The 26,755-nt window shown below is 40.1% G+C and overlaps 1 protein-coding gene across 7 annotated transcripts in view; it reads right to left on the reverse strand.

Moving 5' to 3' along the window:
- Positions 1–26,755, reverse strand: part of RAD54L2 (RAD54 like 2) — a 122,448-nt gene that overhangs the window by 52,257 nt on the left and 43,436 nt on the right. For all 7 annotated transcript variants that reach the window (XM_038566307.1, XM_038566304.1, XM_038566308.1 and 4 more), the window contains one exon: positions 21,697–21,889. In XM_038566307.1, coding sequence (XP_038422235.1) covers positions 21,697–21,835 — 139 coding nt within the window. In that variant the 5' untranslated portion in view covers positions 21,836–21,889. The remainder of the gene's footprint in view (positions 1–21,696; positions 21,890–26,755) is intronic.

The raw sequence follows: 26,755 nt of genomic DNA on the forward strand, positions 1-26,755 counted from the left end.
AAAAAGGGATCCCTGGGTGGCGCAGCGGTTTGGCGCCTGCCTTTGGCCCAGGGCGTGATCCTGGAGACCCAGGATCGAATCCCACGTCGGGCTCCCGGTGCATGGAGCCTGCTTCTCCCTCTGCCTGTGTCTTTGCCTGCCTCTCTCTCTCTCTCTCTGTGTGTGACTATCATAAATCTAAAAAATAAATAAATAAATAAATAAATAAATAAATAAATAAATAAATAAATAAAAATATAAATATAAATATAAATATAAATATAAATAAATAAACAACAAACCTTTTCTGTGGGCAAAGAAAATATGTACTTATCCAGGAGCACACTGCAGCCTTGCTTCCCGATGGGTGAAGGGGATAATTAAAAAAGAGTGGCTAAGAACAGAAGTACAAAGTCTATGGTGAAAGAGCATTCCATAGTGGCTCTCCTAGCACCTTGCACCAGAGCAGCAACTCTTTAGACTTCCACCAAGCCTCATCTTTCCTTTTTTCCTCTCCTCATATTTAGTCATGAATTCTATGCCTGAAGAAGGTACCTAAATATCTCTCTCCTCTTCTCTCCACACAATGGTACTACCGGGTCTGGTTCCTGCTCTGGCCTCTAGAGTCTCCCTGCTTCCGGCCTGCTCCTCCTATAATCCACACTGCAGAGTGAGCTTTCTGAATCTACTTCAGTCAGTTTCCAGGCACTCAGGATCTTTTAAGACACTTTAGAATGGTCCCTTCTGCCCTTAGGATAAGACCTAAAATCCATCAGGCCCTTCCAGATAGCTAGCCTCCAGCCTTCTTTCTGACCACCAAGTACTTCTCCTCCACCCACACCATGCTCTCTAGTCTCAAAAGCATAATGCTGTGTCCCTCTTTCCCCACCTCCTTATCTAACAGGTATGTATTAGATTCTAATTTCTAATTTACTTCTAACCCATACTCTCTTTCAGGTCTCTGCCTGAAGGTTAGCTCCTTGAAAGCCTTCTATAAGGTTTCTTCCTTTTTATTTTTATTTCAGTGTGTTCCCAAGATTGCTAGGCTGCAGTGCCTGTCAATATATCTGTGGAGAAAAGGTTAATAACTGTTGCTTTCTCTCTTGGTATGCTGTTTGGGGAATTTTATTTAAACTGGCACACCCTGCTTCTGTACTCTTAATTGGACCAAAGATTACTTTAAAACTTCAGAAGACGATTCAGAGAATATTTTAAAACCTTCCCTTCAGGAAAGTTACTGGGAACTCTGAATCAGGACAGAGAAAGCAGCTAGCGAATGGCTATAAACCCCTCAACAGGTCTGTGGTGAGCCCTACTAGATAATGGACCCAATGCACTGCCTCCCCAGTCATGCTGGAGGCCAAACAACAACCGCTCCAGTCACTAGAACTGCCCCCAGAAGCACTGGGGCTCACCTCACCAATAATACTTACTATCAGTTAGATTCATGTTACAAATATTATAAACATTGGGGTGCTTGGGTGGCTCAGTCAGTTAAGTGTCAGACTCTTGGTCTCAGCTCAGGTCTTGATCTCACAGTTCAGAGTTTTGGAGTCCCTCTTTGGGCTCCGTGCTGGGCATGGAATTTATGTACATACATAAATAACATTAACTCATTCAGTCCTCAAAACAGCCCTATTAAGTAGATGATACTATAATTATTCCCATTTTACAGATAAGGAAACTTGCTCAAAAAGCTGTACATAGTAAAGACTGGATTTGAACCCAGGTGACTGATCTGTCTCCAGAATTCATGCTCTTAGCCACCATACTGCATAATTTATCCTCTATTCCCATTTCCCTTCATGAAAGTTATATAGAAAAAAAATAGAGTTCAGAGAAAGAGCTACATATGTACTGTGCCTCGGTTTACAACAAAAGGTGTAAGAAAATGCAATACAGAATTCTGGATCAATTAGATGATCATATTTGGGGAAGAGAGGGATGAACCTTGACCCTTACCTCATACCATACAAAAATCAATTCATGATGGATCACAGACCTAAATGTGAAGGCAAAACACTTAAAGCTTCTGGAAAATAGAATATCCTCAACCTTGGGGTAGCACAAAGCACTAAACATAAAAGGAAAAAATAAATCTGATTTCATTATAATTAGAACATCTATTCATCAAAAATACAATTGAAAAATGAGCATAAAACTGCAAAAAAAAAAAAGGAAGAAGAAGAAAACTCAATTAAGAGGGTGAAAAATCAAGCAATATAGAAGGGAAAGATGTATGTGTAAGTGTACCCAATAAAATTCATATCCAGATATGGAGAATTTCTATAAATCAATAAGATATAGATGAAAGGAAAGAAAAATGCTCCAAAAAATGTGTTCAGACACTTCCCAAAAGTGAAAATGGTCATAAGTATGTGGAAAAAGGCTAAGATCTTAAATAATCAGGGAAAGGCAAATTAAACAAACCCACAATCAGAAGCTCCCATCCCCTGGATTATTGGGAAGAGGGTTAAAGGTCCTTCAAAGTCACTCTGAACAACTGTGTCAATATCTGACATGCTTTCCTAATGCAGATTTTCAAAACAATCTTCTCCTCCCAGCACACCCAAACTCTACCTATTTGTGTTTTTAAGCTTGGAATGCAGAAAAGGACAGGAAATGGTATTAAAATTGGCACTACTTCATTTCTACCAAGAAGTCAACCTATCTTTCTCTGACTTATTTCACTTAGCATAATACACTCTACTTCCATCCACATCATTGGAAATTTAAGTTTTCATTCTTTTTGAGGGCCGAGTAATATTCCATTATATACACATATATGTATATATAATGGAATGTATGTGTGTGTATATATATATACACACACATATACATACAAACACACACATATACTTACCTACACATCTTCTTTATCCATTCATCAGTCGATGGACATTTGGGCTCTTTTCATAGGTTGGCTATTATTGATAATGCTGCTGTAAACATTGGGGTGCATATACTCCTCCAAATCTGTATTTCTGTGTCCTCTGGGTAAATACCTAGTAGTGCCACTGCTGGATCATATAATTCTATTTTTAACTTTTTGAGGAACCTCTATACTGGCTACACCAGTTTACATTCCCTTTCTTTCTTTTCTTTTCTTTTTTTTTTTTTGCTTGTTTTAAAGATAGTATGTATTCATTTATGAGAGACACAGAGAGGCAGAGACATAGGCAGAGGGAGAAGCAGGCTTCTCACAGGGAGCCCAATGTGGGACTCAATCCTAGGACCCCGGGACCATGACCTGAGCCAAAGGCAGATGCTCAACTGCTGAGCCACTAGGCCTCCCCTAGTTTGCATTCTTAAGGAAGGCACATGTTGTGCTATATGTAAGTGACGAATCACTGAAATCTACTCCCAAACCAATACTGTGTTGTATGTTAACTATGTAAAATTTAATATTTTTTTTAATTTTTATTTATTTATGATAGTCACACAGAGAGAGAGAGAAAGAGAGGCAGAGACATAGGCAGAGGGAGAAGCAGGCTCCATGCACCGGGAGCCCGACGTGGGATTCGATCCTGGGTCTCCAGGATCGCGCCCTGGGCCAAAGGCAGGTGCTAAACCGCTGCGCCACCCAGAGATCCCAACTACGTAAAATTTAAATTAAAAAATTAAACATTAAAATTTAAAAACACTCAGAACACTTTTTTTTTTTTTTTTTTTTTTTTTTTTAATGTCACTCTACACTCTCAATTTAGGCTATTCTGAAAGATCAGTCCAATGACAGATATTCAAGTTGTCTCAGGAAAAAGTTATACAATTTTCTGGGGCGGGGGAGAAGGAGGATAAAACAAATACAGAATAAAAAGATCTGTCTTGGGGAACCTAGATAACTCTGTCAGTTAAGCATCCGACTTTTGATCTCAGTTCAGGTCTTTGATCTCAGAGTTGTGAGTTCAAGCCCTACATTGGGCTCCATGCTGGGTGTGGAGTCTACTTAAATAAATAAAAATCTAAAAAAAAAAAAAAAAAAAGATCGTCTTAAATCCGTAATTTTTAAGAAAACAAACAAACTTCTATTTATTTATTCCAGAGAGAGAGAAAGACAGCAAGTGAAGGAGTAGGGAAAAGGACAAGGCGACTCTGTACTGAGCTCTGAGCCTGACGCAGGACTAGATCCCAGCATCCTGAGATCATGACCTGAGCCAAAACCAAGAATCAGATGCTTAACTGACTGCTCCACCCAAGCGCCTTCGTCTTAAATCTGTAATTTAAGGAATGGTGCTGGTCATCTAAGTTGAGAAAAAAATGCTGAAATGCAATAGAGATCTATTTACCCTGTCTGTACTGCATTCAGTCACATGGCTAAACTGGCCTTTCAAGCTCATTCATAGCCCTTTTCTCTGCTTTGGTGATTTTTCTTCTTTGTTCCTAAAAAACATGCCCATCCTTCCCCGTCCTCATCTAGAACAAGAGAACAACAGATCTAGAGTTTAGGTTGCAGAATTTCATCTTGTGGAAGTGAACCTAAAAGGCTTAGCAAGGTTTGCCCAAGATCACAAAAGTTTAGATGAAGATGATTACTTTGGCCTGAGGGCCCCTTTAGCAGCTGAGGCAAAGGCTTTTTCCCAGGCCCTAGGCAGTATGGACTGCCCCCAATTTTCCTGCCTCATCTATTTCTCCTTCCCTACCAGAAAAGCCCCATTGGCAAAAAGTTAAGATAAAACCTTTCAACTTTTAAAAAAGCCTCTCCTTGGTCTTCATTTACTGTTTTGATTTCCTTGTATACCAAAACTCCTCAAAAATACTGTCTGTTCTTGGGGTCTCCAATTTCTCTCCACCTCTTCTTGTTTATGCCCTATCATGGCATGGAAACTGCTCATCAAGGGCACCATGAACTCCCATACTGCTAAATCCAACAGCCAATTATTCTCCTTTAATTTTAATTCCAGTGTATTAACAGTGTTATATTAATTTTAGATGTACATTATAGTGATTCAATAGTTCCATATCTTACTCAGTGCTCATCAAGATAAGTCTATTAAGGGGGCACCTGGGTGGCTCAGTCAGTTAAGTGGCTAATGTTGGCTCAAGTCATGATCTAGCCCCACGTTGGGCTCCATGCTCAGCAAGGAGTCTGCCTCTCCCTCTCCTTCTGCCCCTCTCCTTGCTCATAAAATCTCCCTCAAATAAATAACTGAAATCTTTAAAAAAAAAAAAAAAAAAGATAAGTCTATTCCTAATCCCTTCACCTATTTCACCCATGCCTCCACCCACCTCCCCTTCCGTAAGCATCAGTTTGTTCTCTATAGTTAAGATTCTATTTTTTATTAGGTCTCTCTTTTCCCCCTCCTTTGTTCATTTTTTAAATTTCACATAAGAGTGAAATCATATGGTATTTGTCTTTCTCTGACTGGCTTATCTCACCTAGCATTATACTCTCTAGATCCATCCATATTGTTACAAATGGCAAGATTTCATTCTTTTTAATGGCCAAATAATACTCACAAAAGAGTGAGTATAGAGTATTATCCACCTCACATCTTCTTTATCTATTCATCTCCTGATGGATACTTGGGCTGCTGCCGTATTTGCCTATCCTAAGTAATGCCACAATAAACATAGTGGTACATGTAACTATTTGAATTTGTGCTTTTGTAATTTGGAGGTAAATACCCAGTAGTGTGATTCCTGGATTACAGCGTAGTTCTATTTCTAATTTTTTGAGGAACCTCCATACTGTCTTCCACAGTGGCTGCACCAGTTTGGATTCCACCAACAGTAGTACACTAGGGTTCCTTTTCCTCCACATCTTCGCCAACACTTGTTTTTTGTGTGAGATATCACTCAGTGATATCTGTCATTTTGATTTGCATTTCCCTGACGATGAGTGATGTTGAACATCTTTCCATGTGTCTGTTGGCCATTTGATATCTTCTTTGGAGAAATGTCTGTTAATCTCTTCTGCCCATTTTTAATTAGATTATTTGATTTTTTTTTCAGTGTTGAGTTGCGTAAGTTCTTTATATACTTTGGGTACAACCCTTTATCAGATATGTCACTTGCAAATACCTTCTCCCATTCAGTAGGCTGTCTTTCAGTTTTGTTGGTTGTTTCCTTTTGTGCAGAAGCTTTTTCTTTTGATGTAGTCCAATAATTTATTTTTGCTTTTGTTTCCATTGCCTTCAGGAGACGTATCTAGAAAGATGTTGCTATAACCAGTGTCAGAGAAATTACTGCCTGTGCTCTCTTCTAGGATTTTTATGGTTTCAAGTTTCATATTTAGGTCCTTAATCCATTTAGTTTAGTTTTATGTATGGGTGTAAGAAAGTGGTCCACTTTCATTCTTTTGCATGTAGCTGCCCAGTTTTCCCAACACCATTGTTGAAGAGACCTTTTACCCTTGCATATTCTTTTCTCCTTTGTCAAAGATTAAGTGACCATGTAAGTGTGGGTTTATTTCTGGGCTTTCTATTCTGTTTTATTGATCTGTGTGTCTATTTTTTGTGCCAGAACTTTACTGTTTTGATTACCACAGCTTTGTAATATAACTTGAAGTCTGGAATTGTGATACCTCCAATTTTTTTCTTTTTCAAGAATACTTTGGGGCTATTGGGGGGGTCTTTCTTGGTTCCATTCCAATTTTAGGATTATTTGTTCTAGTCCTGTGAAAAATGCTGTTGGTATTTTGGTAGGGATTGCGTTAAATCTGTAGGTAGCTTTGGGTAGTATATACATTTTAATAACATTTGTTCTTTTGATCCATGAGCATGTAGAATATCTTTCCATTTCCTTGTGTCTTCAATTTCTTTCTTTTTTTTTTTTTAAAGATTTTATTTATTTATTCATGATAGTCACAGAGAGAGAGAGAGAGAGGCAGAGACACAGGCAGAGGGAGAAGCAGGCTCCATGCACCGGGAGCCCAATGTGGGATTCGATCCCGGGTCTCCAGGATCGCCCCTGGGCCAAAGGCAGGCGCCAAACCGCTGCGCCACCCAGGGATCCCAATTTCTTTCATCAATATTTTATAGTTTTCAGAATACAAGTCTTTTACTTTTACCTCTTTGGTTATGTTTATTCCCAGGTATTTTACTATTTTTGGTGCAACTGTAAATGGGACTATTTTCTTAATTTCTCTTTCTGCTGCTTTTTTATCAGTGTATGGAAATCCAACAGATTTCTGTATATTGATTTTGTATCCTGTGACCTTACTGAATTCATTTATCAGTTCTAGTAATTTTTGGTGGAGTCTTTAGGGTTTTCTATATATATAATCATGTCATCTACAAATACTGGAAGTTTTATTTCCTCCTTACTGATGTGGATGCCTTTTATTTCTTTTGTTGTCTGCTGTGGCAAGAACTTCCAGGAATATGTTGAACAAAAATAGAGTGTACATCCTTGTCTTGTTCCTGATCCTAGGGGAAAAATTCTCAGTTTTTTTCCCCACTGATAATGATGTTGGCTCTGGGTTTTTCATATAAAGCCTTTATTATGTTGAGGTATGTTCCCTCTAAACCTACCTTATTGAGTGTTTTTTATCATGAATGGATGTACTTTTTCTGCATCTACTGAAATGATGATACAATTTTTATCCTTTCTCTTAATTGATGTGATGTATCACATTGATTAATTTATGAAAATTGCAAATATCCAACAGTCAATTCTTTTTTTTTTTTTTTTTTCAACAGTCAATTCTTATTCCTCATAGTACTCTGGCTATTGCTAGACTTTGACACAGTTAATCACTTCCTCCTTGAAATAATTTTTTTGGGGGGCTACCATAGCAATTTTCTCTTTTCTACAACCTCAGTGGCCATTTCTCCTCAGTCTTGTTTCCTAGACCATCTTCATCCCCCTCCCCACCACTGAGTGCCTAGCACTTAGTCACTCAGACCACTTTTCTCAACTTCTCTTATTTCTGGGATGATCTCATCCTGTCCCATGATATATATTTATACACAGATATATCCCATGTTTTTATCTTCAATGTAGAGTTCTCCTCTGAACTTCAACTCCATAATCTAACTGCCTTCTAGATATCTCAACTTATCAAATTTAACATGTCTCCAAAACGAGGCTTTGTCTGTCCCCAATCTGTTCCTCTCCCTCAATCTTCCCAAGCTCAGCAAATGGCATCTTCAAGTTGTTCAGTCCAAAAACTTTGGAATCCATCCTTGTCTTCTCTTTCACACAATCTATATTCACTTTATCAACAAACCCTATTGCTCTATCTTTAAAACATATCCAGAATCTAACTACTAACCATCAAGCCACCAATCACCTCTTGCCTGGATCTTGCAGTATCCTCCTAGTTTGTCTCTCTGCCTTTTGCCCTTATCTCCTTTAGCCTATTCCCTACATATCAATCACAGTGATCTTTTAAAACCTAGACCAGATCTCATTCCTCTGCCCAAACCTTCTAGTAGCTCCCATCTCACATAATAATGCCCCACACGGTCTGATCCCAAGGCTAGCCTCTCATCCAGACATATTCTGCTTCAGCTACCATGGCTCCCTTGTTGTTCCTCTCACACACTGAGAAAGCTCCTGCCTTTGGATCTTTGATCTTGCTATCCTACCTCTCTGGAATGCTTTTTCCCTAGACAATCACCAGACTAGCCCCCTAACTTCCTTCATGGCTCACTCAAAAATCACCAGTTCAAGTGAGGTCCTTCTTGACCATGCTACATAAAATGAATGCAATATCTTTTCTACCTAATGAATAAAAATCCCATGTGTAGAGGCAATGTTATCCCCTGTTATATTTTCAATGCCCATGACAATGCTTAACAAAGAGTAAGTGCTCAATAAATATTACTGAATGACTAAGTGAATGCATTCCTTTCACCTGCCACTCTTGCACACTGTATTGCACTCCTAATGTCCTCTGCTCTCTTTGCAACCTGCCACTCTTTTAGGCATTGAAACTCACTGGACTACACAGATTTTTTACATAATTTGACTCCTAAAAGACTCTATTAGGTACCTTTCTCACAAAAACTTCATTTCGGGTGCCTGGATGGCTACGTCAATTAAGTGTCTGCCTTCAGTTCAGGTCATGATCCCAGGGTGCTAGGATCAAGACCCATGTCTGGATCCCTGCTAGCGGGGAGCCTGCTTCTCCCTCTGCCCTCACCTTGCTCATGTTCTCCCTCACCTTGCTCATGTTCTCTCTCAAATAAATAAATAAAATCTTTTTAAAAAAATTTCATTTCAACAAATGCATTTAATAGCCTACTCTAAGAGTCTTATAAATAGATGGTGGTTGGTGGGCTGGAGAATAGTCATTTGGACCTCAGAGAGATAAATAATCTTATTCAAAAAAAAAAAAATCTTATTCACTGAACATCTAAAGAGAAGTCTCTAGCAAAATGTCATTACATTCAATTCTCAGTTCTGATTCCCCATGACTTGGATAGCTAATAGAGATGACAAAAACCATCATTCAAGTAAAATGAAAGCACATATCCATACAAAGGCTTATATATGAATGTTCATAATGGTTTTAATTATAATAGCACAAAACAAAAAGGAAAGAAAGATGGAAGGAGGGAGGCAGGGAGGGAGAACCCACAGGGAATAGATAAACTGGGGTATACCCATACAATGGAATACTATGCAGCAATTAAAAGAAATGAACAATTGATATACACAACATAGATGAATCTTAAAATAATTATGCTAGGTGAAAGAGGCCCAACGCCCCAAAAGAGAATGAATACCCTACATGGTTTCAATTATACCAAAATTCTAGAAAGTATAACCAATAAGGACAGAAAGCAGATCAGTGCTTCAACAGGGACAGGGTTCAGGGCAAAAAAAAGGAAGGAATTCAAAAGGGAATAAGGAAACTTTCAGGGGTAATGAATATGCTCATTATCTTGATTTTGATGAGAGTTTTAAGGGTATATACATACCATACAATTAAACCTCAATAAAGCTGGAAAAAAACAAAAATCCAATATACAGTACCCTGACTATACAGCTTAAGTGGGATATATTAAAAGAAAAAAAAAAAAAAAAAACTGCAAAGAAAAAAAAAAAACACACTATTGAACTTTAGATTTATTGTCTGTAACGGAACTATCTGAAACTATTTTGAGTCTACCGTAAAACCAAGCAAGTGAAAAAATACACTGATGCTACTGAGAACCAGGTTCTCACCATGAGAGAAGGGACTTCAGATATGGAATGGGAGAAGGATTAAAATTTAGAGCATTGTTCATGAACACAATTTTTAAAATAAACGTATTTCCTAGCTCTACAGACCAAAAGAACCTACAATCAGGGATGTGTGAGTGGCTCAGTGGTTGGCGTCTACCTTCAGCTCAGGGCATGATCCCAGGGTCCTATGATCGAGTCCTGCATCAGGCTCCCTGCAGGGAGCCTGCTTCTCCCTCTACCTATGTCTCTGCCTCTCTCTGTGTGTCTCTCATGAATAAATGAATAAAATATTAAAAAAAAAAAGAACCTACAATCAACGATATCCCAGAAGTACTGAACACATGTATAGCCCAGATCTTGGTTTCTCAGTACCATTTCCTTCTAAAAGAAACCAGGAATCTTTGGAGAAAAAGCCAATTTCCAGGTTGGAACAGAGAAAATACAAGGTAGGCCTGGAACACTGCTGTGCCAGAAAGAAAAGGTAGTGTTCATAAATTGTAGGAAACATGTCAAAGAACACTGAAGTTACCTGGAACACACTCACGCTCCCACTAGCCAAATCTAGGACAATTTGAGCATCAAAATAAACAACAGAATGGATTCTATCACTCTGAAATCTTTTTTACAGATTTTATGTATTTATTTAAGCAGCGGGAGGGACAGAGCAAGAGAGATAGGGAGACTCCCCACTGAGCATGGAGCCCGACACAGGGCTCAATCCCAGGACCCTGAGATCATGACCTGAGACGAAGTCAGACACATAACCCACTCAGCCACCCAACCAACTCAGCCACCCAGATGCCTCTATCACATTGAATTTTTTAAAAAAAGGATCTGAGACCCTACAGGTATTTCTAAAATAATAATAATGATGATGATGATGATAAAAAATAAAGTGAAGAGGGAAAACTCATCTTTACTGAAAAATACAAATAAATGTAGAAGGAAACAGAATCAGGTAAGTCACCATTTTGCAGCTACCATATTAAGAAAGTATGTAGGTAGGAATCATAAATGGAAGCTGAAAACACTGGGTAAAAGACTGGAGGCACAGGATATTCCCAGAGTTTTAGGTTCACAGCAAAACTGAGAGGAAGATACAAAGATTTACCATATATCCCTGCCCTAACACTCGCATAGCCTTTTTTTTTTTTTGCCCCCGGAGAACCTATTTTTATTCCCGGTTGAGACCTTGAGCCTCTTCTCTCCATGTAAAGGGTACAGCAATGTCAGGGCACAATGAGGTCAGTATCTGCTCCTCACCAAACCACCCCCACCAGCCCCTGGGCCACAGCTCTAATGCTAACTGATGAGGAGCTGAGCCAGCCAGCTTTCCTCAGGACGGACAATGGCTTCATGAGAAATACAAACATGTTTGCAGTAAAATAAGGAGTCACTATCTTAACCAGAAAGGGGGTGCAAATGGTGGCATCTCAGGCACTGAGACAGGCGAGGGGAGATGGGGTTTGAGGATTAAGGGTCTCCCGCGGTATGTGTATGGGGGGGGAAGGCTATCCTTTATTCTCTGCATTGAGAGTCTCTGATCCCATGCCCCATTATCAATATTGCCCAGCAGAGTGGTCCATTTGTTACAGTGGATGAACCTACACTGTCACATCATTATTACCCAAAACCCATAGTTTACATTAGGGTTCACTCTTGATGTTGTACATTTTATGGGTTTGGACAAATACATAATGACATGTATCTATCATTATAGTATCATACAGAGTAGTTTCACTGCCCTAAAAATCCCCTGTGCTCTACCAACTCACCCCTCCCTCCCCTCTAAAGCCCTGGCGATCACAGTTCTTTTTTTTTTTTTTTTAAAGATTTTATTTATTTATTCATGATAGACACAGAGAGAGAGGGGCAGAGATACAGGCAGAGGGAGAAGCAGGCTCCCTGCGGGGAGCCCGATGTGGGACTTGATCCCAGGTCTCCAGGATCACACCCTGGGCTGAAGGGCGGTGCTAAACCGTTGAGCTACCCCAGCTGTCCAACCACCGTTCTTTTTACTTTTACTTTTTTTTAAAAATATAAACAGAAAAGTAAAAATAAGTGGAATATCATGGAATTACAAAGCCACCATAATTCTGAAGAATTTTAAATGGCACACATAAAAAGGGATACACAATAGCATTCTAGTTTTGTAAAAATACATATTTGCATAGCAAAAAGACAGCAAAAACTATGACAAAATATCTTGCTATCTCTGGCTGAAGGAATTATGAGTGATTTTGTGTCCTTTATAATATTTTGTATTTCCAAAATTTACCGAATAAAGCAAATATTACTCATGGTCACAGTTATTAAATAGTAAAGTAAAAACAAACAAACAAACAAACACATAAATCACAAAAAAAAAAAATAGTAAAGTCAACAAGCCACTTGGCATTACAGATTTTGAAATATTATCCAAATTCTAGCCACATTCTCTAAAGAAGGATCTAGGACATTAGGCAATCATAGCATCCATAATGTTTCTTTAACACTATTCTTAGAAAATAAATCTAGGTTCAAAATAAGGATATTTGGGATCCCTGGGTGGCGCAGCGGTTTGGCGCCTGCCTTTGGCCCAGGGCGCGATCCTGGAGACCCGGGATCGAATCCCATATCGGGCTCCCGGTGCATGGAGCCTGCTTCTCCCTCTGCCTATGTCTCTGCCTCTCTCTCTCTCTCTCTCTATCATAAATAAATAAAAAAAAATTTAAAAATTAAAAAAAAAACAAAATAAGGATATTTAATGTGACAGAAAGACCATAATAAATGGTGCAAACTTTATAGTTTTCCATTAACCTATGCTGCCTTGTGAAGGGCTCTGGGGGCTTCCATATGAGGGAAAAAACATTGGGTAGGACTCCCATTAGATTGCTGAAACCATTCCTCCCAGGTGCAATTCTTTATGAAATAAAACCACACATTCTGATCTTAGTACAAATTTCTGGAAGTTCTCCCACAGTTCTTGCACTTCCAGCTGCTCAGAGAGCATGACTTTTACTGCAGGGTGTTAACCATTTACTGATATGTCCAGAACTCACAGTGAGGATCTGAAAGAGCAATGACTAAGACCCAAACAAATAAACCTGGGCTTCCAAGTATATCTCAAACTGCCACCGCTGGCCCTACCTGCTGAGGGACCTGCCTATTGTCATCCCAGACCACTCTGGCCTTTACTCTAAGCTCCAGCCACCATGGCCTCTACATTCCTGATTCTTAAACAAGCAAATTTATTCTCAACCAGGGCCTTTGCCCTGGCCCTCTGCCTAGAACATTTTACCCCTGATTCTTTACATTGTAAGCAAAGAGGAGAAACAGAAAGGGGTCAGAGAAAAAGCAAAAAGCAAACTCCCTGCAGGAGAGTCAGAGATCTAGGGGTTGAGAAGGAGATCAGCCTTCCCTACCCAATGATACAAGATGAAGAAGGTCAGCCTGAGGCCAGAGTTAGCTTTCTGTCAACAAGATGGCTATGAAGCAGGTTCCAGAAGAAATATATCTAACTGCAATTCCAGGATCTCAGTACCCTGATATGCCATGTAAAATGGACAAGAATAAAACGAAAAAGAAAAAAAAAGAAGAAGAAAAAGGCCTTCACATTCTAAAAAGATGTACCCATCAAGGCAGTCTGTGCCCAGATCTTGACTAATGTAAACTAGGACTTGTCAAATGTTTCCACTGAGGTGTTCCTAAATGCCTGCAGAAAACGTTCTTATCCTTTTGGGACTGTCAGGGTACCATTCAAACTCTACTCTAAAATTTATTTGAAAAAAATCCTATTTTACTTTAAAAATGCATATTAATTCTAGTTTCTATGCCTAATTTTCATTACAAAAATGTTTTTAATTCCTTACCAGTTAAAGTACTAACCCTCAAGCCCCAACACCATTCCCCCCAATCTCCTGATAAAATTGGCACTCCAACAAGTTCTATCATGTTCATCCTGAAGCTCCATAAACTTCCAATATGCCTACCACAACCCAAGGAACCAAGTTTGGAAATAAAACTCTTCAGCAAACAATCATTCTTAGAATAACCAGGAAGTTCTTAGTCTGCAGTTTTTGGCTAGGGCTTTGGTTTGTTCTCTGGTAAAACTCCTTTAGAAAAACCCTACTCTTCTCTTAGCTTAAGAAGGCTGCTCACAACATGGGCCAAAGAGCTTCAATGAGTAGAATGCTCTCAGAAGAAAAGGGCAGTGGTAGCCCCAGAACCCTGCTAGAGAACCAGGCAAAGGCTGGAGAAACTGACACAGGTAATAAAGTAAAAATACCATAGGAAAGAAGTGGGGCTTCTGGCTTTTCCTTGCAAATATTTCACAAGAATAAAGGTAGCCTACAAGAAGTGCAAGTGGTAGTGGAAGGGGGAATCATATTATTAACTAAGATTCATCATGCACCTGGAGAACAAGCAAAATTAGGAACTGGATCCATTAATCCAGGTGAATGTTAACAAGAAATACAAGTTCTTATTTAATAAATATCTTTAATTTTAAGCATCTCCTCCACTCACCAAACCTTTAGGGCATATTTAGGTTCAGGTTTCTTTCCCATGTCTCCCTGCTGAAGGGTTACAAAAAGCTACCTTGGGGAAACTGATGTTAAGATTTTTGCCATTTGTATAGATGGGAAAACACTTGGAAATACCTCTTGATCTAAACTCTATCACTTGTGGTTGCCAAAGCCATGAAAGGAAGAATCTACTATAGGCTTAGAGTGGAGTGACGCTGAGGAAAACAAATGTGCCAACAAACCACCAAGGCAAAGGAAGATCTCTTTACAAAGCTAAGTAAACATAGGACTCCGTGACATGAACAAGCCATGTCTTACTTTCACATCCACTAAAACACACATTAAACAGCAACTGAGGGACGCCTGGGTGGCTCAGCAGTTGAGCGTCTGCCTTTAGCTCAGGACGTGATCCCAGGGTCCCGGGATCAAGTCCCCACATCGGGCTTCCTGCATGGAGCCTGTTTCTCCCTCTGCCTCTGTCTCTGCCCCTCTCTCTCTCTCTCTGTGTGTGTCTCTCATGAATAAATAAGTAAAATCTTAAAAAAAAAAAAAAAAAAAAACTGAAAACAAATCTTTTTTTATAAAAGCTAAATTATTCTAGGAGTTTCCTTCATCTAAATATTTCAAAGTATCTTATCTGGGATAAGATATTGGACCTAAAGCTGAGCTAGAAAAAAATACCAAGCCAGAAAAACCACATTTCATAAGGAAAGTCAATTCCAGAGGCACCAGGTTTTTTTTGTTTTTAAAGATTTTATTTATTGAGATGCCTGGGTGGCTCAGTGGTTGAGCGTTTGCCTTCAGCTCTAGGTGTGATCCTGGAGTCCCAGGATCAAGTCCCACATCAGGCTCCCTGCAGGGAGTCTACTGGTCCCTCTACCTGTCTCTGCCTCACTCTCTATGTCACTCATGAATAAATAAATAAAATCTTAAAAAAATATATTTTATTTATGTGAAAGAGAGAGAGAGCACAAAGCATGGAGGGGTAGCAAGGGAGAGTGAGAAGCAGACTCCCAGGTGAGCAGAGAACCCGACTCAGGGCTCGATCCCAGGACCCCAGGATCATGACACAAGCCAAAGGCAGACATTTAACCAAATGAGCCACTTAGCCATCTCCAGAAGCACCAGGTTGTGAACTTCTGCCTCTGATAATGATAGACCCTAAAGGTGCTGCCATCTAATTTCTCCCACCATTCCAAAAGAATAGAGAAAATCCACACAGACATTAGGAGAAAAAAATGGGAATGAAAAACCAATCCAAAATGTCTTACAACATGCCATAGTCCCCCAATATGTTAGAAATGGAAAGCAGTCTTCTCCCCACTCTTTTTAAAAAGATTTTATTTATTTATTCATGAGAAATACAGAGAAAGAGGCAGAGATATTGGCAGAGGGAGAAGCAGGCTCTGTGCAGGGAGCCCAATGCGGGACTCTATTCCAGGACCTTGGTATCACGCCCTGAGCCAAAGACAGATGCTCAACCACTGAGCCACCCAGCGGCCCTCTCCCCACCTTTTTAAAGACAAAATCAGGGTGCTGCTCCCCTAAAGCCAAAGCCTCCATGTTCTCAGACTGCTATCCCACATGTCAACATTCAAAGATCAGTATCAAAGGGAGTCAATGCCCTAACTTAACATAGCAAAGCTAAAAATATCTCTAACTCCCTCACCCACTACCTATCTATCCCATTCTTCCCACGTTTGTATAGATTTCATCATCCTCCCAAGTTTTACCTGTTCGATCTTCAACTTGCCCCACATATGCAATAAGTCACCAAGTCCTATGAATTCCACCAGAACAACTCTGACCTTTTACTCCTCCTATGGGGTGAAGTGACCCCAACAGTTCAAATACTCACTAACCTTTCTATCTAAAGGTAGAAAGTACTACCTTAAGTGCTACCACAGACCTAATTGGTCTTTACTATCTACAAGCCATCTCTTCTGTACACTGCTAAATAACATTCCTAAAAATTAAAGGTCTAATGAATGTTCTTCTGTAAAAACTTCCATCAATTCAATGTTGCCTTTATTTTGTTTTTCCCATGCTGCCTTTAAAACAAATTCTCTTGCCATCAGGGAAATACAAATGAAAACTACAATGAGATACCACCTCACACCAGTGAGAATGGGGAAAATTAACAAGGCAGGAAACAACAAATGTTGGAGAGGATGCGGAGAAAAGGGAACCCTCTTACACTGTTGGTGGGAATGTGAACTGGTGCAGCCACTCTGGAAAACTGTGTGGAGGTTCCTCAAACAGTTAAAAATAGACCTGCCCTACGACCCAGCAATTGCACTGTTGGGGATTTACCCCAAAGATACAAATGCAATGAAACGCCGGGACACCTGCACCCCGATGTTTCTAGCAGCAATGGCCACGATAGCCAAACTGTGGAAGGAGCCTCGGTGTCCAACGAAAGATGAATGGATAAAGAAGATGTGGTTTATGTATACAATGGAATATTACTCAGCTATTAGAAATGACAAATACCCACCATTTGCTTCAACGTGGATGGAACTGGAGGGTATTATGCTGAGTGAAGTAAGTCAGTCAGAGAAGGACAAACATTATATGTTCTCATTCATTTGGGGAATATAAATAATAGTGAAAGGGAAAATAAGGGAAGGGAGAAGAAATGTGTGGGAAATATCAGAAAGGGAGACAGAACATAAAGACTGCTAACTCTGGGAAACGAACTAGGGGTGGTAGAAGGGGAGGAGGGCGGGGGGTGGGAGTGAATGGGTGACGGGCACTGGGGGTTATTCTGTATGTTAGTAAATTGAACACCAATAAAAAAATAAATTAAAAAAAAAAAAAAAAAAAAAAACAAATTCTAACTCCTCCCTAACTTGATTCCAGGCTATCACTCCAGTCTCACTCTGGTCATCCCTCTAATGTGTAACCAGTTCTATACCAAATAAGATAGGTCATCATTCTTTAGCATATGTCATACTTGCCCTTCTACTATGCCTTTACTCATGCTATTACTTCTAATTATCCTCTCATGTCTAGTCAGCAGTATTACCAATCAACCTCTCTCCTAAAAGCACAAATTGAGAGAGAAAGCAACCCATCACAGGCAAGGTAATTACATGAATCTATAGTCTCAGAAGTAGCATGGGTTTGAAAAAGGAGCACCACTTTGGAAACCAAAGGCCCAGTTTGTCATTTTCTGCCAAAGTTATACTGAGTGAGCCATTTGCTTTTCTGAGCCTCAATCTCATCTCTAAAGTATATCTGCCCTACCTAACACACAGGATTATCAAGATAATCAAGTAGGATAAAGTGTGCTAAAATGCTGTGAGATGATGAACTAAAGCAGTACTTAAGAGGGAAATTTACAGTTTTAATTGTTTTTATTAGGAAAAAAACATAAGCACATTCTTTAAGATTTATTTATTCATTTGAGAGTAAGCAAGAAAGCACAAGCAGGAGTGGCAGGGAAAAGGGCAGAGAGAATCTCAAGCAGACTCCCTAGTGAGTACAGAGCTGATGTGGGGTTCAGTATCATGACCCTGAAATCATGACCTAAGCCAAAACGAAGAGTTGGGTGCTTAACCAACTGCACCACAGAGGTGCCCTGGTAAGCTCATCCTTAAAAAGTTTGAAAGTGGGCAGCCTGGGTGGCTCAATGGTTTAGCACCACCTTCAACCCAGGGCGTGATCCTGGAGACCAGAGATCGAGTCCCACGTCAGGCTCCCTGCATGGAGCCTGCTTCTCCCTCTGCCTGTGTCTCTGCCTCTCTCTCTCTCTCTCTGTTTCACATGATAAATAAATAAAATCTGGCAGCCCTGGTGACTCAGCGGTTTAGCGCCGCCTTTAGTCCAGGGCCTGATCCTGGAGACCCGGGATCGAGTCCCACGTCGGGCTCCCTGCATGGAGCCTGCTTCTCCCTCTGCCTGTGTCTCTGCCTCTCTCTCTCTCTCTCTCTCTGTGCCTCTCATTAATAAATAAAAAATAAAATCTTAAAAATAAATAAATAGGGATCCCTGGGTGGCGCAGCGGTTTAGCGCCTGCCTTTGGCCCAGGGCGCGATCCTGGAGACCCGGGATCGAATCCCACGTCTGGCTCCCAGCGCATGAAGCCTGCTTCTCCCTCTGCCTATGTCTCTGCCTCTCTCTCTCTCTCTCCCCGTGTGACTATCATAAATAAATAAAAATTAAAAAAAAAAGAAAATAAATAAATAAATAAATAAATAAATAAAATCTTAAAAAAAAAAAGAAGTTTGAAAGTACTGTTAAATAAACCCTAATGAAGTAGAAGAAAGAATATTATAAAGTAGAGGTTACAAAGAAATCAAACACAAATAGAGGGAATCACGAAAGTCAAAGGACAGTTTTTAAAAACATTAGTAGAATTATTCAATGTTTGTGTAAATGAGGAGGAAGCCTATAAAAGTAAGTTATTGTCATCCAATAGAGATGAAACTTAAAAAAAAAAAAAAAAAGGAGCTGAAGGGTCTTTTCCTTTTCCTTCAAAAAGGAAAGGATTTCTCAACCTCAGCACTACTGATATTTGAGGACAACAGTTATGTGTAGGATGGAGTTTTCCTATGCAATGTAGGATGCTTAGCAACATCCCTGGTCTCTGCCCACAAGATGCCAGTAGCATCCTTCCCTTACCTTCCAGAAGTCATCACAGTCAAAACTGTTTTCAGACATTGTAAATTGTCCCCTGGGAGGCAAAATCATCCCAGGTTGAGAAACACTGCTCTAAGAGAACAAAAGGCCACATCACATTATACCAGCTAAGACTATTCATAGCTATTTCTAATTTTAGAATAGCTTGCTGCTCTACCCATTAAGACTGTGGGATGACCAGCAAGCCAAGGCAGGAAGGGCAAGACTGAAAAAATAGGCAGGTCTCAGATGTTCAGCAAAATTGCAGTATTCAATTTTGAGAGAACCAGGAAAACTACAAGCTCTAAAACAGAGGAAGAGTTGCCACAAGTAACAGAAGTATCACTTCTATTTGGGAGTGACTGGATGATTAGAGCTCGAAAACTACTGTGAAACATCAAAAATTGATCAAATTCCAAGAAGTGAAATACCCCAGCAGAGCAAGAGAAGAAGACAGTACCTATGGAATATATTTTTTAAGACTCTGAACTTCATAAGTAATAAAATAATTCATTTGAAATGTTAAAAAATCATCTCATCTGAGAATTATATATTTATTCTTTTTTAAAAACTCCAGTCATGGGGCACTTGGGTGGCTCAGTTGGCTAAGTGTCTGCCTTCAGCTCAGGTCATGATTCTAGGGTCCTAGGATCGAGCCCTGTGTCCGGCTCCTTGCTCAGCAGGAGCCTGCTTCTCCTTCTCTCCACCACCTCATTCATGCTTTCTCATGCTCTCTCTCTCAAATAAATAAAATCTTTAAAAACAAAAAACAGGGCAGCCTGGGTGGCTCAGCAGTTTAGCGCCGCCTTCAGCCCAGGGCATAATCCTAGAGTCCCATGTTGGGCTCCCTGCATGGAGCCTTGTTCTCCCTCTGCTGTGTCTCTGCCTCTCTCTCTCTTTCTCTCTGCGTCTCTCATGAATAAATAAATAAAATCTTTTTAAAAATAAATAAATAAAATAAAAACAAAAAGAAAAACAGAAACACTCCAGTTACATAGCTATACTATTCTGAAACAAACCACAATTACATTCTCACCACTTCTAAATAAATAATAATAAAGTCCACAGAAGCATGACTTTTTTTTTTAATAATTAAGAATCTAACAAGGAAAACAGAATTCCAAGAAGCCAAGATAGAAGACAGCATGTATATATCGATTATACCCATCAGGAGCATCTAAAATCCAATTTAAACTTGACAAGATTCTAGGGGGTGCCTGAAAATATAATTCTGAGAACCCAAATGATAAAAAGCAAAAAGTGATGCAGACACCTGGGAACTCTAATGCCATCTTAAGAACCATGAGAGCCAAGTAAGACAGTCTGATGGTGTACCCCTCCAGCACTATCCTCCCCTATTTCTATTTATTCTACTTTATAGAAAGGAACTACAGAACCAGTTAGGGAGACTCCAACTGAACAAACTAGCAGTGTATAGCAAACCATATCAGGAAAAAAATAAATTAAAATGGTAATTTCTCTCCCAGCAATGAAGTGGAAATGGAGCAGAGACTCCTAAACAGTATAAATGAGGGAAAACTGATCCCCGAACCATATGACATCTGTTAGGATGAATGAGAACTGAACATAGTACTTCAGCAAAGAAAAAGGACCAATGTTCATTCTTTTTGAATCTGGAGAAGAGTAGTAGCATATTTTCCTAGGCTCCTGCAATGCTCAGTTCTACCAAGGTGGTTTGTTATAAACAGACAAAAACTATTCCTCAGTCAATAGGAAGCTTACAAACAACTAAATCCTATGTCATGAAAGGCTAGAATTAATTGAGAAGCCTTGTGGCTGGCCAGATGACCTGACATTAGACCGAAGATGAAAAGAAAAAGTCAATGGCACTTCAACAAGTTGGGGGCAAAGGAAAGGGTGGCCAAATAGGAGTCCAGAGGGTCTACTAGCTATGGAGGTGCAGTTCTCTCCCCTTAGGAGCAATTTACAGTTACTGGTAGTGACTGAAAAGCAAAGCAGCACCACAGGAGATGCAATAAACTTTCTGGAGTGGTGAACTTACCATCCGAGAATCTCTCTCCACATAATCCCCTCATGTCCATACAAGAAGAATTATAATTTCAGGAAACTCATGGTTACCCCCATGCCTGCCTATGGCCACCTGATGAATCCATGACCCCAGACCACAAAGTCTCACCACAAGGACTCTGCCATTGACTCCTCTATGACTTGGGCAAGAATGCTTCACTCTCAAATCTTTGGATCTGAACCTGCACATCTGTCAAAGACAAGTTAAACACTAATGTTTCTTCCAGCACTAAAGTGAAGCCTATATAGGACAATCCATTTCCTGAAAAACAGCATATGGGTTAACTGTTGCTGTTACCAGTCTCTGCCTTCTCACAAGAGATGACCTAAGAAATCCAAGTGAAAATACCATGCTCTCCCAGCAAAAAAAACCCATGACAAGAAAAGATAAGGCCATCTATGTCACTCACTAAGAGCCACTTACCATCTAGTAGGTCTTCCGCATCATCCCTGCCGTGCTCCTCCACTGCCACCTCCTCCTCCTCCTCCTCCTCTTCCGCATCCTCCAGCTCCACGTCCGGGTCCAGGTCTGGATCGCTCCCTGAGGCGGATTCGTCTGACATGGCTCCCAGAGGTCCTCAGTGGGCATTACCGACTCATGGTCCACCACAGGGGTCCTGGAAGGAGGACAAGAGGCATCAGAATCACCAAGCACTTCACTTAGGAACAGGAATCTTTCAAAGAGAAAATGCCAAGGATGAATTTCAACCTTCTTCACAAGTGCACTGACACTGATACATGTTTTGGGGACTCTGCCAGCTCAAGCTTCTCTTAGGTGCTTGGACAAGAAAAAAAAATTTTTAAGAAAATATTTTAAAGTGAAAAAACAAACGCACTCTATGTCTCAGAATTTCCATTTCTTCATTCCTTCAATTTCCTGAGCACCAATTCTTCATATCTTGATATATCCATACACATATATATATACATTAAGGATATTTAATCACAGACACTATACTAGGCTTTGGGGACACAATAGGAAGCACAAAAAATTATGTTGGGGGTTGGTCTATGCCAGAAGGAGATCAGAGGCCAGAGGGCGCCACACAGACATCTGGAGGGAGTGTGTTCCAGGCAGAGTGAGCAGCAAGGGCAGAGCCCTGGAGTGAGAGTAACTGAGAGTACTCAGGGAACAGGGAGTGGGTCCTGCCTGGAGCTGCCTTAGTGCACCACCTAGAAGATAGTACACTCTCCTATCACCTGGATGGAGGGCATCTAGCAGGCACCACACTGCCATTCTTCCTAAGTATGTGGGGAGCTTCAGGCTCCTATAACCATCTCTACTCTGAGGCCCTGCCCTATCTCTTATCCCGGTTCCAGCTCCATTTCTTCCAAGAAGTCTTGGTCAACTGCCCCTAGTCTTCTGGAATCAATTCCCTTTTCTGAACTCCAGTAACCATACTTGACCATGCTGACCTTCACATGGGCTACCCGGCAAAGTGGTTTGCCTTCTGTGGTTTCTCAACTGCAGACCCAAAAGAAACCACTAAGGGCAGGGGACTAAGTGGGAACTGTTTCTTTGTATCCTGGAGATGGAAGCATGTCCTATTCAGATCATTCATTCATTCACATTCACTCCCTCATTTGTCAATTTGCTCTATTATGTCTACTATGTGCCAGGTAGTACGCATGTCTGTCTGTCTCTCTCACTTGCTCTACTTTACTATTAGCTATAAAGGTCATTTCTCCTTGAGAGGGAACACAACAAGATAAAGAGAAAGCTAGACAAACTGCTTTGTCATAGAGCAAACATTAGCAAAATGTTAACATAAAGATTCACTGACCAATTATTTCAATTATTCTATATATTTCAAATTTTCCATAATGAAATGTGGGGGAGGAGCACAAAATAAATAATCTTTTCTAAGACAAACTGCTACAGACAACCACATCCACAATCAGGTTATCCTAAAATTCCTCCCTTCTCCCAAAATAAAAACCAAAACACAAGTCTCTAATTATTCAACACAAAAACTATTCCAGAACTGAAATCTCTTATTAAGGTCCAGACACAATTTGAAACAGAACTTTTACATTCTCCTAAGAAGATAGAAACAAAATGAAGTAAACTGAATCCTTAGAGTTCTGGAAAACTAGAATTTAAATTTAAGACTGTTTAGTTAACAACCATAGGAATTACGAATGTTGTGTGTACTGATGGATCATGTACTTAGCCTCTCAAGGAAATGAAAGCAAAAAAAACAGCTGAAATATGATTTAGTAATAAAATTTAAATTTTCTCGTTAATAGCATACTTCCAAAAACACCTACAAAGGGTGTTAAGGCAGAGGAAAGAAAGGTGTTCCACAAATACAAATTAATATAACTAATGTATTCACTGAATAACAAAGCATATTCCAAATTTCTGAGGGAATAATTATCTTATGTCTTTAAGTTCATTAAGTTTTAGAAAGGAAGCAGTAAATCAATTAGATGTCATCAGCTTTGGAAGTGAAATTTATTCTGAATATGTGTATGATGATAATTCAACAGCAGCTACTCTGTGTGGAAGTCAATGTTTGTAATCAGCATAACCCCTCTGGTTCATCCTACACTGCTTGAGATAAGTGTTTTGCTTACAGCGTGTTTGCCTGATTATGGAGTAGCTTTTAGAGGACAATTTTTAATTAGCCAGTACCTTTAAGTAATCTGAATGCCTGTCATTTTAGAGAAGAAATTGTGTAGTAGTGAAAGAATGACAATCACTTAGATGTAAACAGCAACAAGGAGACGCCTCCTGTAAGCCCCCAGTTAATATCTTCAAAAACCTCAGCCCCAAGCTCCTGATAGAAGCAAATATCACTTAAACATCAACAACCACACATACTATTAGAATATGAGACATTGGTCCAGACTCCTACTCAAAACATTTTAAAAACAGGACACTTTGGAGACGCCTGGGGGGCTCAGTGGTTGAGCATCTGCCTTCTGCCTAGGGCGTGATCCTGGAGTCCCGGGATCAAGTCCCTCATCGGGCTCCCTGTATGGAACGTGCTTCTCTCTCTGCCTATGTCTCTGCCTCTCTCTCTGAGTTTCTCATGAATAAAAAATAAATTAAAATTTAAATTAAAAAAAAAAAAACACACAAAAACCCAGGACACTTTAAAACAATACCCAGGGATCCCTGGGTGGCGCAGCGGTTTGGCGCCTGCCTTTGGCCCAGGGCGCGATCCTGGAGACCCGGGATCGAATCCCACATCGGGCTCCCGGTGCATAGAGCCTGCTTCTCCCTCTGCCTATGTCTCTGCCTCTCTCTCTCTGTGTGTGACTATCATGAATAAATAAATAAAATCTTTAAAAAAAAAAAAATAAATAAAACAATACCCAGGTGATCAGATGCCCAAAACGGAGAATACACTAGAAGTGATGGATTTCTTAAGTCCCACCAAAATTGGTTATTTTCTTTCCCTACCTTCTTTGAACCACCAAATTTCTTTACAGAGATGACACAATGAATTCTTTACTCTTCAGAATCACACCAACTACTTAAGGGGCAGGTTTTGCTGTTACTGATCTCTTTCAAGAAAGTAACAAAGGGAAAACAGCAGGGGAAAAGCTGATCCTGGCCGGCAGCATCGCAGTCAATTACATTCTGTCTCTATGGAGCTCCACCTACACATACGAACACTTCCAAGTCAGTACAGTCTTTCAAACACAAAGAAGGCAGCCCTGATTCAAGAAATTAACTCTCAGTAGAACTGTTAAGCAGACATAAGGAAAAAAGTTGGTAAGGCAAAAATGCATCTCCCTCATTTGCTCCTCAACCCATGTAAAACTCTGTCTCAATCTCCAGGGAATAGGAACTCTAGGAGAGATTATGGGTATGCTGTACCTTAATGAGGACCTGTATTCCTACAAAGCAAATTCTGGGAATCAAATTCTATTTTAATGAAACTGGAGAACTAGCTATTTAAAGAAGCTCTAAAAAGAACCACTCGGAAAAGTAAATATTCAATCTCTAAGTAATATGTTAATGTCTATAGTTTAATATATTGGGTTTACTAAAGGAGGCTGTAATTATGAAGAAACCCACAGCCAATCCCTTTCCAGCTCTTTATAGCAATCTTTTTTTTTTAACTTTTTGTTTTTGTGGTATATTTTTTAATTGGAGTTCGACTTGCCAACATATAGTATAACACCCAGTGCACATCCCATCAAGTGCCCCTCACAGTGCCCCATCACCCAGTCACCCCTTCCCTCCGCCCACCTCCCATTCCACCACCCCCTGTTCGTTTCCCAGTTAGGAGTCTCTCATGTTCTGTCACCCTCTCTGATATTTCCCACTCATTTTCTCTCCTTTCCCCTTTAATCCCTTTCACTATTTTTTATATCCCCTGAATGAATGAAACCATACAATGTTTGTCCTTCTCCAATTGACTTACTTCACTCAACATAATACCCTCCAGTTCCATCCACGTTGAAGCAAATGGTGGGTATTTGTTGCTTCTAATGGCTGAGTAATATTCCATTGTATACATATACCACATCTTCTTTATCCATTCATCTTTCGATGGACAACGAGGCTCCTTCCATAGTTTGGCTGTTGTGGACATTGCTGCTATAAACATCGGAGTGCAGGTGTCCCAGAGTTTCACTGCATCTGTATTTTTGGGGTAAATCCCCAGCAGTGCAATTGCTGGGTCATAGGGTAGCTCTATTTTTATCTCTTCGAGGAACCTCCACACAGTTTTGGAAAATGGCTGTACCAGTTCACATTCCCACCAACAGTGCAAGAGGGTTCCCCTTTCTCCACATCCTCTCCAACATTTGTTGTTTCCTGTCTTGTTAATTTTTACTGTTCTCACTGGTGTGAGGTGGCATCTCATTGTGGTTTTGATTTGTATTTCCCTGATGGCAAGGGATGCGGAGCATTTTCTCATGTGCTTGTTGGTCATGTCTGTGTCTTCCTCTGTGAAATTTCTGTTCATGTCTTTTGCCCATTTCATGATTGGAATGTTTGTTTCTTTGTTTAATAAGTTCTTAATAGTTCTGGGATACTAGCCCTTTATCTGATATGTCATTTGCAAATATCTTCTCCCATTCTGTTAGGTTGTCTTTTAGTTTTGTTGACTGTTTCTTTTGCTGTGCAGAAGTTTTATATCTTGATTAAGTCCCAACAGTTCGGGGATCCCCGGGTGACTCAGCAGATTGGCGCCTGCCTTTGGCCCAGGTGTGATCCTAGGGTCCCAGGATCGAGTCCTGTGTCAGGCTCCCTGCGTGGAGCCTGCTTCTCCCTCTGCCTATGTCTCTGCCTCTCTGTGTGTCTCTCATGAATAAATAAAATAAAATTTTTTAAAAAGTCCCAATAGTTCATTTTTGCTTTTGTTTCTCTTGCCTTCATAGATGTATCTTGCAAGAAGTTGCTGTGACCAAGTTCAAAAAAGGTGTTGCCTGTGTTCTCCTCTAGGATTTTGATGGATTCTTGTCTCACATTTAGATCTTTCATTCATTTTGAGTTTATCTTGGTGTATGGTATAAGAGAA

Source organism: Canis lupus, chromosome 20 (assembly GCF_011100685.1).
Source record: "Canis lupus familiaris isolate Mischka breed German Shepherd chromosome 20, alternate assembly UU_Cfam_GSD_1.0, whole genome shotgun sequence".
NCBI lineage: Eukaryota > Metazoa > Chordata > Mammalia > Carnivora > Canidae > Canis > Canis lupus.